Source organism: Cyprinodon variegatus, unplaced genomic scaffold (genome assembly GCF_000732505.1).
Source record: "Cyprinodon variegatus isolate N-32 unplaced genomic scaffold, C_variegatus-1.0 Scaffold528, whole genome shotgun sequence".
Lineage (NCBI taxonomy): Eukaryota > Metazoa > Chordata > Actinopteri > Cyprinodontiformes > Cyprinodontidae > Cyprinodon > Cyprinodon variegatus.
The window spans coordinates 91319-106222 of NW_015150981.1; the positions used below are offsets into that span (position 1 = coordinate 91319).

Genomic DNA, 14904 nt, shown 5'->3' on the forward strand with positions numbered 1-14904 from the left:
AAAAAAAACAACCTAGAAATTACTAAAACTTAGCCAAATGCACTAAAATGAGACTATTTTGTTTGTCTAAGCTCAAGGAGCGGATGTTTTTCCACGAGTTTAAACTGTTTTGGTTTAAACTAGAGCTATCTCTGAATCACTATAAGATGCTAAATGTGATCACTAAATCACGTCTAACCTAGTAGTTTAACACTTTGCACAGGTATTAAAGGTTGTTGCTTGGTTTTAACAGTTCCTGCAGCTGCTCTAAGTTTAGAACAATTTGGAATGTATTGAGGAAAGGGGTGTAATAGCAGGGGTACATAATGTTTTATTACGGTAATCTGATTTCTTTGGGGCTGCATACTTTGAAATATATTGCTATTGCCGACATGTGTGTATGATTATATAACAAGTGTGTTTTTTTATTGTTGTTACAATAAGTATTTATAAACCCTGTTAATGTTGTTGTTTTTCTCTGCTGTCAGTAAGTCCCATGAAGCCCCTTGCTTCTCTACTGTACTTCACTCATCAGTCAGAAAACTTGACCCACTGTGACTGCGGCAAATACCACACGTCCATGATGACGCCAGCACAGGCAGAAAGTTTAAGGGGAAAGATTGAGGACACTCTTTTTTTCTACCTCCATACTATCCATCATTGGTTGGATCTGCGCCCTAGATCAGGGACCTCCTCCCCTCCCTGCCCACAGCGGTGCGCCCCAATATTAGTAAAGAACATGTGGATTACTGGAAAGCAGAGGGGTTCGGTTTGCCTCACTACATCCCCCTGCTGATTCCTTATCATCCTTTGCAATAAAGAGGAAATGCGCTCCCAGATCCCCAGCAGACCAATGCAAATAACAGACGCCAGCTTGAGGCGGACTTATTTGGCAGTGGAGATGTCGAACTTTACGCACGGGTCTGTGCCTATCAACGAGTCGCTGAGCCAGGATCCGGACAACTCAAGTGAAATCATTCTGCCAATCTTTATGTTTGCTGGCGGGGCCATTGGGAATCTGATCGCGATACTTGTCCTTTCTGTGTCCCGACAGCAGAAAAAGACCTCCGCCTTCTTCTCGTTGGTGCGCGGTCTGGCTGTGACGGACCTTCTAGGGACCTGTTTGGCCAGCCCGCTCACAATAGCCAACTACATGGACCACCATGTGCTGCACGACCACCGCGTCTGCGAGTTTGACTCCTTTCTGTTGCTGTTTTTTGGTTTGACCGGACTGAGCATCATTTGCACCATGGCAGCAGAACGGTATCTGGCCATCTGTTGTCCCTACAGATACCAGCGGTGGGGGGTGGACAGCCGCTTTGCGCAAAAGTTCCTTCTCTTCATTTACATCAGTCACATTTTATTCTGCTGCCTCCCCATGATGGGCATATCGAGGAGCAAGCTGCAGCCGCCCGAAACCTGGTGCTTTATTGACTGGAAGACCCCCGAGCCTGTAGCTGCAGCCTATGCGGTTCTGTACGGGGCCGTGAGCCTGCTGCTCATCCTCGGGACCATCGCGCTCAATCTGGCGGTGTGCGGAGCGCTGCTGCTGATGCGCCGCAGAACCGTGCAGCGGAACTTCAGCAGAGCCAGCGTCAGGCAGAGGTGGAGGGCGCTGTCCACGGCGGCGGAGACGCAGATGATCGCAGTGCTGGTGATGACCTCCGCGGTGGTCCTGGCCTGTTCGGCTCCCTTGGTGGTGAGGAATTATTAAAACAGACATTTTGGCTCATAAATTCTGAAAGGTGTGGCGTGTTTTTGCATTCACCCATCCTACGTAAAACCACTCTATAAAGTTTGAACCTCAATGCTAATTCTGAAATTTTGAACTTAATGGAAACAGTGGCGGTTCTAGACCAAATGTACCAGGGGGCAAGAGTGTTTTAATGGGGGCACAGAAAAGCATGAAATAAAAAACAGGGCGAGGGAATAAAATATATTAAGAGAGCTGCATGAAGTGAAATTTCTATTCTATTAGGTTTAATAAAAAAATCTATTTTTGTAAGGTCAATATACATTCATAATTTAGGAATTTTAAATATTTTTAACTTAATTTAAGTTAAAATTACAATTTTCTATAAAATCTGAATTAGAACTTAAGAAAAACTGATAAATTCAGCTGTAAAAATTATTATAGTATTTTTTATTTGTTTTGAAAAAAAAAAAACATTTAGCAGATGAAAACTGGGATCCTATCTCACGAACACTGAAGCTTTCAACTTATTGTTTTCAAATAATTAGTAAAACATCATTTTAAAGAAAATAAATGAAATAGATCCAAAGGACCTATCAGTAACCATTTCTGTTCCAGCGCATAGCATCATTAGAATTTCTTTTGAGTCTTATTTCTTCAAATTTAGCTCCTTAGAAGCAAAATGTGTAGAAGCAAATTTTCCTCTGGTTCTCGCTAAATGACTAAATTCATGTGATAATTTGGGTTTTAATCACTACTGCCTTAAGAAATGTCTTTTTGAGGCTGGTCACACGAATAGATTAACTTGTTAAACCTTTAAAATTGTATATGCTTTAAAAATTATGTTATGTAGGATAAAGGACAATGCTATTGTTTCAAACTCTTTTTAGGCATTATTATTTACACATACTTGTTGCCATTTAATCACTGCTGCACTTGATAAAATAAAAATGTTATGAAAGCGGTACAAAACAAAATTTCGTTTTGTATACACCCTGTGTATACACCCTGTGTATACAAAATAACAATAAAAAGTTGTCTAAGTCTACGTCTGCTTTTTCAGGTGCGCATTTTTGCCAACCGCTTCCAGAATGACCAAAAGGCAGATCTGACAGCCATCCGGATCGCCTCGTTGAACCCCATCCTGGACCCCTGGATCTACATCCTCCTCAGGAGATCCCTGTTCCGACGTTTGCTCAGTCTATCCAGGAGATGCGACAGCCCAACCACTATTTGCCCGCCTTCTCCTCAAAGTGATCTGCTCTGTCCTGAGATCATGAAGCAGAACCGCGTGTTTATTCAGCTGATGTGCAATGCACACATCATCACTCAGCTGCCTGCTTCTGTCAGCTTCACACCATCTAACGCTGAGATCCTCGGCCAGACTTGAGGCTCTGCAGAATCAGTGGATTTTAGTTACAAGCAGCTGTAAGGAAGCAGAACGACTCTCTATAAAAATTCGATACTGTGACTAGAGACACAGTTATCAGAATCTGCTTTATTTACATTAATGAAGACAGATGAAGTATAAATATGCAAAAGAAATTATAAAAATATATGTTTTTTAAATATATAAATATTTACAAATGTACAAATGTGAGTGATGTTAACGTGGACATTCTGAATTCTAAGTTTTGTTGGAGAGAGACTTTCTGGAGGAAAAACTGTCTCTGTGCTGGATATGTCTTTGTTAATGTTACTCTGTTGTGCAGACATGACCTCTACCAGACTGGGGAGAAGATCATCCCCTATTATGCTCTCCACAGATCTGATTGTTTGTTGGACTTTGGACCTCTTCAGTTTTATTTCCACAAAGGGCAATAAAAAGAAAAGTCTGAATAAGAATTCCTATAGAAGGTTAGCTTCTTAGGTTGTTGCAAAAAATACAGTCTCATGTCAGCCTCCTTCCCACCGCAGAAGTCCAGTCATTTTGTGGAAAGAGGTGGAATGGGAAGAGAATACAACCTGAGATGCCCCTCAGCTGCCAATTAGTTAGGAAGCTGGTGATCCACAGAATCTGTGAGCTGGGTGATCTATTATTGGGCAGTGTCTGGATTGATGGTGTTGAAGGCAAAGCTGAAGTCCACAAACAAGATCTTGGCTGCTTCCATGACTGTTCAAAGTTATAGGAGGAAGTGTAGTCCCAGGTTGACTTCTGTCTGCTTGGTAGGCAAACGGGAGGGAATCCAGCAGGGGGCCTGAGATGAACTACAGATGCTTAAACAAAAATTCCTTCAATGATTTTATTACCATAGATGTCATTTAATCGCAAGATGGTGTGAAAGAGATGAATGGGGAACTTTTGAAGCATAACAGACGCTCAGGGAGCTCATAAGACTCGTTGAAGATCTGAGTGAAGATGGGAGCCTATTGGCTCTCAGGCATGAGAAGGAGACATTGTCAGCTCTTTGTCCTGTGATCCTGAAAGAGCCTATTTGAATTTTACTGAGAGAAATCTAATCCAGGTGGAGGGTCTGAGGGTGGGTAATAGTTGATGCTTGTCAGAGGTGGAGCTAGAAGGGGGCACGGTTGGCCTTTGGAAAACTTTACCTATTTTGATATACTGTAGAGCAGAACAAGCAGTTCCCCTGTAAAACATAGGGTGGCAGCAGTGATACACTCAGGTGAAATGTCCTAACTTGATTTTTCTGTTGTTCTTATATAAACCACACACTGTAAAAAAAAAAAAAATAAGGTAATTGATTAATTAACTACATCTATATACTAACATTAGATAATAATAATAAAACTCATGCTCTTTTTAGAACTAGGTTTTCAGCTTTATGGTGGAGAAGAGAAAGTTCTGAGTATCTACAGATAAAGAACCACTGCTCAACCCATTCAATGTGAATATTATGCAGATTCATTACTGATTTAGACAGCATAGATGTATAAAATGTGCATAGCTTTATAAGCAATATCTCAATAAAAATATTTATATTTAGAAAATATAGATGTTTTGCTTGTTTAATTTCTAGTTGGTACAGTTTGATTAGTGAAGACTGACCCTAAACTTGTTTTTGGCAGTTTTCAGCTTACCCTGCCTAGCCACCTCTATGACAATTCTCTGTCGTCTCCTTCAGACGCCATATTTTACATATGAACTTCTTTAAAGTTTTTTTATTAAAACCTTTTATTAATGTTTTTTTTTGCTTGCAGGGTTCAAAAGGGTCAAAGATGAAAAAGCAAAACATGAACAAAAACAAAGTGGAAAATTTCAATAAACTCACAATTTTATACAGGAAATACAAAAAGGTTTTCTTAAAATTACAGAAATTTAAGAAACACTATAGCTGGTCCGTTCAGTTGGTACGCTCAGTTTTTTAGAGCAAAGAGCCAATCAAATCAGGAATTCAATCTCCATAAGAGACATTTGAGGAAAATAGTGACATAAAAACTGTCTCAGAGATGCTTAACTGTTTCTTTCATAGACAGAGCTACCCATGGAGCTAGTTCACCGTTACCTTTTCTAATCCAGGAAGTATTAATAAATCAGTGCTTCTGGAAAACTCAGTCAGCCTCAGCAAATGGACACTCACACTAAGCCTGGTTCTGCTGTGGGTGTCTTCCTATTAAAAGGTATTTATCCATCCCTGCATGCAAGCTTGTGCTGAAAAATCAATCATACAATGCATGTTAATATCAGCTGTCACCACATTCTGGTCCAGGAGAAGCGTGTCCTGCAAGTCAATGCCTCAATACGATCAGCTGGTTTTCCTTGATATGAAATATGTATGATACGATATGATATGACACACTTACTGTTGTACCTCTTGGGTCTTGCCGTCCAAGCTTCACAAAAAAGAAAGTAAATAAATTGCATTTAATTGATGGCCTACTGGTAAGAATCCTGAAGACTGATTAAGTACAAATGATGGCAATTATTATTAATTTTTTAATAAAATATTTTTTTTATAGTTTGATGCAAAATGTTTTCATTTCCCTTTTGGAACATCCCATGTAAAAGAAAATGCATTTCACATCTCTCATATTTATAAAGCTTTTCTTTGGTACGGATGATATTGTAAAACACGTTTAAGACATGCATATCTCCCAACGCACTGACCAAAACCTGCTGCTAAAGCCTGATGTCAATAAAGATTATTACCAAGAATGCTCAATGTTGTTTGCATCAATAGTTCCAGGGAATTATAAAGAATATTCAGAAGTCAGATTAATCAGTCTCCATATACCGTACTAACAAAGGTTGCTTCTATTCAGCAACTTGTTTTAACCTTGTTGTAGAAAGTAGAACAGCATTAGTTAAAAAAAAAAGTCAGTGAATAAAGGGTGAAAACTTTGCTGCAAGTACCTAATATTATTCATTTACAGTACAGAAAATAAAATGACCCCCCTTTAAAATCCAGACCACAATAAATAGCTGCACTAAATATTATTCTTATTGGTACAACTGAGCACACTCAATAATAAGCAGTCTGCATTAAAAGATCAATGTCTTCAACAGCACCTGATCTTTATCCCAAAACAGGTCTGCTTCAAACTAATTTGCATGTTTGAAAGTATTCTGTTCACAAGCAACTTCTTCTTAAAAAAATTACCAGAAAAAGTAGTGAACAAGTCATCCACTGGGGAGCAGAAGAAATTATGGAAGCTTAAGAAATGTGATGAACTTTAAATAGAGTGATCTTAATGTGTTGCATTTAAGGGCTGAGGTATAGCTTTCCATATATTATTATATTGTGATTCAGGAAATCTAAGGTCATGTTTATTTGGGTTAGTTAAACGTTATAAAATTACCATTAATGTCTAATAAATCATTAACAGAAACTACTCCCTTACTCACCAATCTTCAATTTAAATTGACTTTTTGTTGCAAATTATACCAGGGATTTCTAAAAAATCATAAGCTTGTGGAGAACAATGATTGAGTGAATGTAAAACATTCAGTTTCCCATGAACATTCAAAACTTGTTACATCTTTAAAACCCAGACACTGGCTCAAATTCTGACTTAAAAAGCTACCCTTCAAATCCCTGTTGGGGGGGAAAAAACAAAGCTGCCAAGACCCTTCATGCTAATGCCTGCCTCATACAATGATGAGGTAGAGGAATTAATGACATGCCCGGCCAGACAAGATCTGCATCAGGTGCTGGGGAACCAGAGTACCTTGGTGAAAAACAGGCTACTGGAACAAGAAGGAAATTAGCAAGATGCGAGAACAGGGCTCTGTTAGAATGCTACTACTCCAGTAACCCTTGTCAGAGGGGGTACATGCGAAGGATGGTGGAGAAATGGTCACTTTGATACCCACGGTCCACACTCAGAGCAAAACAACTAGTAGCTCAATATTCCAACATCCATAAACGCCAGCTGCTCTCACAACTTGAGATTGACCAGGTACAAAACACAACTGTTATGGCGACAGGGAAACAGGACCCCAGGTCAAAGTGGGAAACACCTCAAAAGATTTTCAAGAATGACCGAGCCAAGATCCTGCGGAACTTCCAGATAGACCGACTGAATGGTAATAACAAACCAACCGGACATTGTGGGGGTGGACAAAAAGCAGAGGAAAGCTGTTGTGGTTGACATAGCAATACCAAGTGAATGCAACATCAGGAAAAAGGAACATGAAAAACTGGAGAAAACCTGGAAGGTCAAGGCATCAGTGGTGCCCGTGGTCATTGGGGCACTCGTGGCAGTTAACCCCAAACCTTAGGAGTAGTACAGCAAATCCCTGGAAATACATCAGACATCTTGGTCCAAGAAAGTGCAGTTCTACGAACAACAAAAATACTGTGCAGAACCCTCAAGCTCAAGGCCTCTGGTAGAGGACCCGAGCTTGGAGGATAAAAGGGAGACCGCCCGCAATGGGTGAGGAAGAGTTTTATATATATATATATATATATATATATATATATATATATATATATATATATTTACCTGTGAAATTTGTCCTTCAAACCTCTGCACTGTTTCATGTCTGACTCTTAGTGTTCATGACGCTGTCTGTTCAGCACTGGTCTCTAACAAACCTTGGCGTATTGAAGGCACTCAGCTACACTGGACTTTATGAAGCGATATTAAAGAATTAGGGGCTGACTAGAAATGACCACCACTATTTTCAGATTTGTTTCAAAAAATATGTTTAATGAAACTAAATGTTCTACCATTTTGCTTTGTATTATAATCATAATAGTTTACTCCATAAAATCCTACAAAAATAAGTTTGTAGTTCTGATGTCACAATGGATGTGAATAATTGATCAGGCATGGTATTCAACCCAGTCAATTAACTTCATATATTCTTACATTGGGCTAACAAGGGGATCGAACACCAGTTGTTTTCTGGAGAATGTTAAAGGTGCTGACCTGGGTACCACTTCTACTACACAATTATCTGGTTTTTCTTAGATAGAACTCTTTGGACCAATCTGACTGTATGATCTGGTTGAATTGTCTCTGTAAAGATTCTTCAAGATGACATAGAAAACAAAACTAAATTGAAAAAAAATACAAGAGTTTTTTACACCTATATAGCTTCACACGCACAAAAACTAATTGTTGGCATCAAAAAACTGAAGCCAAGTTTTTTTTTTTTTTTTTTTTTTTTATCTTTCCAACTGTATTTTGGGAGCCAACCTCATCATAAACACAGGATACGATATAAATGCTGCTCAAGTACGACCCCTAAGTGACCAAATGTAGAAAGCACAATCAGGTTTTGAAACCGGGGTTTAATAATATTTTTCCATTTCAAACATTTGTTTGAAGGAAAGTCACAATGAATAAGTCATATGAACATATAAAAAAATAGAAATGCTAGATACGAATAAAGCCAATACAGTCAAAGATTACAGTTCATTTACATATAAGGACTTAAAAAACAAAACAGGTTTTGTGTTCAACCAGTTAGCAACTTAAATATAATTTAAACCCAAACAATTGAGACTTTTGGGATTATTCTTTAACCGTATTTACCAATTGAGAAATGTCATCTGTCTTGAATCATTTGTCATATTTAACTAACCCAAAAGTTTTTCAGAGGCCTGGATATTCTTGTAAATCAATGACAAATTTCAAAATATTTAAACTTCAACAAAAATGTAGGGTTTGTTCTGGATATTTTAAAATTTCATACATACTCCTCAGTAATAGAAAACCAAATTACACAACAGAAAACAAAACTAAGACAACTCTATTAGAAAACGACACTTCACAGCAGATAAATACAAATGAGCCAACGTTTTTGAAGAACACTGCTTCTTGTCCTAAATGAAGACATGTGTCAATGTCCTGTGGTGATAAAGCTTAAATCTTAATCTGATTGTGTTTCATTCTGCCTTTTGCCTGAGAATCCTTTTCTCCTCTTCAACAAAGTTCTTGTCTGAGGTGGCTTGTCCCAAATCCCTCTTCCTCTTCTCCTTCTGCTGAAACGTCTCCACTCGCCGTTTCTTGGCTGATATCGAGGGCGTTTGAGACTCTTCGTCTTTTAGGGCAGAGTGGTAGAAGAGATTAGGGAAAATAAATCTTCTAATGCTGTTTATTATTACAATTATGTTTGATCTCAGAGCATGTACAACCAAGAAACAATGATGTTGCAATAAAATCTTTCAGTTAGTAAAAAGCAGAAACAACGGTTATCTTGCAGGACTCACCTGAGTCAGACGGCTGCTCCTCTGCAGGCAAGAAACGGGCTTTGCCTGAATAAGCATTGGGGGCGTCTTCGCCATTGTCTTCGTAAACATTGGACCACTTTATTGCCATGTCCATTCCTGGGGGAGGCCCCTTCTTCCTCTCAGGTTCTGCAACATAGCTCTCAGGAGGCGGGACTGCATTTGTCTTCCACGGTTTGAATTCTTTTGCAGGCTAAAATTAAAAAAAGGAAAGCATACAAGGTGGAAATATTAGCTACAGATGAATTGATACCTCTATGTTATTGGATGCCTCTGTACAATAAAATAAACGAAGTATTAGGACGAGGGTAGAGATTTTTTTTTATTTTTGTTTTCAAGAATAAAGTCGTAATATTATGAGAATTAACTCATAATATCTCAAATGTTCATTACGACTAAATTCTCTCAATTGTGTGACTTTATCCTCATATTATGTTTTTCTCGAAAGAAAAAAAAATATCTAGCATGAATGACCAAGCATAGAGAAAAAATAATCAGATAAATATTTTCAACAAACTCGCCAGAAAGTAGGGGAAAAAATAGAAAAGATGTGAGGGAAATAGCTCCTTGGTGAATTTTGGTGTAGAGGCTCTGTGAACAGCATTTTTCTACATCTTGATGCATGTTCTTATTGTTTCAATAAATAACTAAAGGCTCTCATTTCACATGTTTAATGGTATCACTTTATTTTGGCGGTCTTCTGCTCCAGTTTCCTTCATTTTCCAATCATGTCAATAAATAAAACGCCCCCAAAAATGCTGAGAAATAGAGTCCCTAGTTTTCCTGGAAGTGATTTTGGCCTCATCTGACCAGAGCTTCTTCCAGCTTTGACGCCACAATCTAAATGTATTCTTTACAAAACAATTAAAATTAAACAATATATATTTTTTAAACAACTTGTAACAAACAGTGCAGTTTATTCTTGCTTTTATCAAAGAGGCTTACAGCAGACTTGTATTTCTAATGCAATAAGTCTTCACCTCCTCAGGGGGTTTGACAGTCAGACTGTCCCAGTCTATCTCCTTGTTCAGTGGGTTGTATAAGAAAGTGGGTTTAGACACGGAGCGGAAAAGCTCATCAGGCTTCGGTAAAGCAGCTCCACCGGCTGTCCGCTTCGCTGCTTGTTCGGACCCGCTGTCCTGAGCCTCGTTCCCCGCTTTCTTCTTTCGACCATCTCGTTCCTCGTCCGAGTCGCTGCTGCTGTCGCTTAAATCGTCATAACTCGAGAAGAAGCCCAAAGAGCCCGATTTCTTCTCATCTGTCATTTTTGTAATTTTATAAATGTTAAACGAAGAATATCCTGTTGAACTATTCGAAGAGAAAAACAGGCCAAAATATACTTGGCTTAAGATGATGCTAACGGGCTACTCCATTTTGAAAGAGCTTCCAAAACAATCGTAAAGCGGTTTGGTACTGTCGTGGAGCAGTCGTAAAGCTCTAAGGAGAACGTATAAAACAAACAAAATATGTTACATAAATTTTATGCAATATAGTGCTTAATTTTTTAAAAATGGTGCATATATTTTTAAAAGATATTTCTTTATTTTATGTAGATTTCTCTGCAAAAAGTAATAACCCTGAGATTAGGATACTTGTAGGAGCATTTTTTCACACTTTCATTTAGGCTCAATGGGCTCTATGCACAGCTCCACTACTTCCTGAATTTAAGGCAGCTCCTTTGTTTCCTGTCTTTCATTACTGGACGAACTGATTAATCCAGGTGTGTCTGGCCAGTTACTTAGGTCATACACACCTGGATTAATCAGTGCATCCAATCATGAAAGACAGGAAACAAAGGAGCTGCCTTAAATTCAGGAAGTAGTGGAGCTGTGCATAGAGCCTATCCGTGCCTTTAAAATAAATAAAAATCTCCTATTTTTGTATTTTTAGATTTCCTTTATTATACTCTGGATATGAACGTACACATAGCAACTTTTTTTTTTCTTTTTGCGTAAAAATACATTTGTTTTAACTGACTAATACATACATGGTACACGTTATGTGACAGGGAAACCTATTGTTTTTGTCAAATCAATGGTCTATTGAAACTGGGCATTTTCCAGTTAAACTCAACGAGCGTTATACAAAAATAAAATTAAAGGGTTATGGCTTAGATCAGGACGGTGTTATAAATATGATTCTCAATGTCCATCTTTTTCCTTGTCAACTATCATTTAATTTTTTATTATTATTATTGTTATTATTTATTTATTTTATTTTTATGCTGTTCTCTATCAACTTTAACTTACTACTTTTCCAAAGGAAAAAAAGAGACAAACAAACGGGAGCCATTTAAGGAGCTTCATAGACTTTGTGGTCCGGGACTTGAAACTAAGATCACTGAATTTGGGAAGTCAAACAATCAGCAGTTGATACCGATTTGTTTTAAATGTGACCCTGCCCTTCACCAGTAGTATTTTGGATATTTTTAGATGTGCGCTTACAAAAGCAATACCATGTCTTAACCAGCAGATGGCGGCAATGTTATACAAACGCATCGAATTTACTATGCGTCGTTAATTCAACATGTCCTATATTATATATCATCTAACTTCTCACTCAGGTCCTTAATTGACATCTCATACCTTTTGCAAAAAATAACTTAACATCTGTATGATTAATATTTGTGCTGTGTTGCAGTAAGTGCACTCACACTTATCAAAACCTCAATTTTCGACGTGACCCCCTGCTATTTTCTAAAGATTAAAACATCTCTTCTCTCTGCCCTTTTGATAATTAGAAGGTATTCAGGAAAGCCAAACAATGTTTAGGTGTTTAGGATCCTCCTTAAGCTAGACTAAGAGGTGCCAGGCTTTGCCCTCATGCACAGTTCAAAAACCTACCACAATGTTTAAGATACACAATCCCACAACAATCGTCTCTAAAGAACATAATACAACTGCTCTCTTCCACACTTTCTATGTATCACAAATACAATCTGTAAGGGATTGCTTTCCAGTGAGTTTTTAATTTTTGGACTAAATTAAATCTGCTTTTGCTTATTGCTCCAAATCCAAATGGTGACGTGAAACCACACTTCAGTAGCATTCAAACTTAATTTACCTGTCAGTGGAATAGTCTTTTTTTATTGATCTCCTGGACATTTAGAAAGTGAGAAAAATAAATACAGAGAAAACTATGTAATACATGTTGAAATGCATTTTTTGAGACAAGGTCCAGGATATAAGTTATTCATCTTCATGCATTGCCACCTTCATCTAATCCCTCTAAATAAGCAAACACTGATTTTAGGATTTATGCATTTAGAGCTTTGATCATTTCCTTATTGTCTTTTGAATACTTTAAAGATGCAGGCGCTTGGAAAATTAGTCACCATGACGCCTCTAATCCAGTTGCTGCTGCAAATGGCTCTTCCATCAGCACCCTTTTTTCTTCGGTTTGCATGTGAGAAATTCCACACGAAGCTGAAGAGCCATACTTTCTAACCCTCTAACCATTCTTAATATCATCAATTAACACACAATTGTACATTCAGATAAAACAAACGTTGTCTTTAATCCATTAAGTTTGCTCTACTTTGAAAATTAGACACACATCTAAATAAACACCATCCAAAAGGAGTTTTAATTTGGACCTTTTTAAAAGCTAGTCAATAAAAAAATGCATGTCAAAATTAGTTTACACCTTTCTCAACAATCACTTTAATTTTATTCTTTAATTTATTTATCTTGAAGACTTGGAGGCTGATATTCTCCTCTGTTCCTCTCTGACCTTTCAAACATCCTCTATGATATTCAAGAAGAAATAATTGTAAAAAGTGAGAATATTTGCAAGGGCTGCATGTTGAAAAAGCTTGGAGCAGTCTTATCTTGTAGAAAAAGGTCCTGGTCTTTATTCATGGCTTCCTCGTAAACTGGAAGTTTACACATTCTCCCTGTACATGAACAGGTTCTTTCCAGGTTGGGATAAGTTGGTTGGGATCTATCTTTTAGTATGTCTGGTTGATAGACAGGTGGCCAGTCCCAGGTGAAACCTGCCTTTTGCAGAACCAAAGCATGTGGTGTTTTTGATCTCACAAATCTTCTAGATGTCTCCATCTTGTACCACCCCAGCTTCAATAGTAAGAGTCCAACCAAAGATGCCCAATCACATTGCAGTATTATGGTTTAAAACGGGCCACACTTTCTAACCCTCTAACCATTCTTCATATCATCAATTAACAAACAATTGTGCATTCAGATAAAACAAATGTGAGTGTGGGTTTAGAAGCAGCAGCAGCTCCTAAACCAAAATAAACATGGCAGTGCAATGCAGCTATCACATCTGTTTAGTCAGAAGCCACAATTAAAATTTGAAGGAAGACCAGAAAGAGCATCCGCGTAAGTTGCTGTGGTTCCTCATGGTGTATGCTGCTACTTCTTTTGTTAACGTGACTTGCTAAAACAAACTATTGGTTGGCGGGATCCAGGTGTCACTTCAACCAATCAGTTTAAAAGGTTCTTCTTACCCCAAACCCATTTACTTGGAGGACTCCCATAAAATAATGTGTGTTCGTATAACTAAATCTAAGTCCTACACACTATCAGTCTGGCTTCTTAGGCTACAGTATCACCCCTGAGCAATTATATACATAGGTAGGTTGTCAGTGAGCAGCACAACCACGATGCCAAGAAGAAAAAGATCTCCTTTTTCACTGAAAGCTTAAGGATTTATAGCCTCAGGGTTTGTTTTAGCCAGGTAAAAAAATTCAGGGGGTTGAATCAACTTCCCTTCCCCTAAAAGGCCTGTGGGCATTTTTAAAATCAGTCTACGAAAAAATGCAAAACACTTTCAGTCAATAAATAAAACAAAGAGCTGGTTGAATTATTTTCTCGAATTGTTATATAAATATTAATTACAAAACCCTTTAGAGTATATTACCCTGGAAATAAACTATTTTGGTTGTTGTTTTTTGAACTGATAAATAATAGTAGATGACCAGAATTAACATTAGGCATTTTCAGTGGAACTTAATAATGGAAGAAGAGGGCGGGTTCAAACAGGAGGGGACAATGATCCGTGGCTCAAACTTGTCTTAGTGTAAACAGTAACTGCAGCCCTACTCCACCTTTGACACCTCCATGCCAAACCCAAGCTACCACCCAAGGGCAGCATCCAAATGCTAGATCTACATCTCATGTATCATTGCGCTTGTTGGAGACCCAAATCTTTTTTTGGTATTCTTACAGTACAAGCAGAGATTTTCTTAATAAGAGTAAAACCTGATTACAAATTCTGAAATAAATCATAATTAAATAAATCTGTAATGCTGGGCTCTGTAGTGCTTTATTTGAAGTTTCTTCTTGTCTATAAACTAGAGATCGGCTCCAGTGCTGTCAAATCAGCTGGATCGGAAATCAGAGTTGCTGATCCAGCATTCTGATCCAATAATTTCTATTTTTTACTGATACAGTAATACAGTTACAACGATCAAACAACTTCAATTTTATGATAGCAACACTGATTATGTCATCACACAGAGCACAGTAAGCAGCTAGTGATGATTTATCCATCCATCCATCCATCCATCCATCCATCCATCCATCCATCCATCCATCCATCCATCCATCCATCCATCCATCCATCCATCCATCC

At 38.0% G+C, this 14904-nt stretch overlaps 2 protein-coding genes across 2 annotated transcripts; one reads left to right on the forward strand and one right to left on the reverse strand.

The window, feature by feature from the left end:
• The first annotated feature begins 742 nt into the window (after nucleotides 1-742).
• LOC107095199 (prostaglandin E2 receptor EP4 subtype-like) lies at nucleotides 743-4356 on the forward strand. Its single transcript, XM_015391194.1, has 2 exons — nucleotides 743-1678; nucleotides 2736-4356. Exons 1-2 carry the CDS (start codon nucleotides 806-808, stop codon nucleotides 3060-3062), a joined length of 1200 nt encoding a protein of 399 aa, XP_015246680.1. The 5' UTR covers nucleotides 743-805; the 3' UTR covers nucleotides 3063-4356.
• A 3986-nt stretch (nucleotides 4357-8342) lies between these two features.
• Nucleotides 8343-10703, reverse strand: LOC107095189 (chromosome unknown open reading frame, human C1orf52). Its single transcript, XM_015391178.1, has 3 exons — nucleotides 10290-10703; nucleotides 9292-9502; nucleotides 8343-9122 (listed from the first exon to the last, which is right to left on the reverse strand). The coding sequence occupies exons 1-3, from the start codon at nucleotides 10572-10574 to the stop codon at nucleotides 8968-8970; spliced, it is 651 nt and encodes a 216-aa protein (XP_015246664.1). The 5' UTR covers nucleotides 10575-10703; the 3' UTR covers nucleotides 8343-8967.
• Between the last annotated feature and the right edge of the window lie 4201 nt (nucleotides 10704-14904).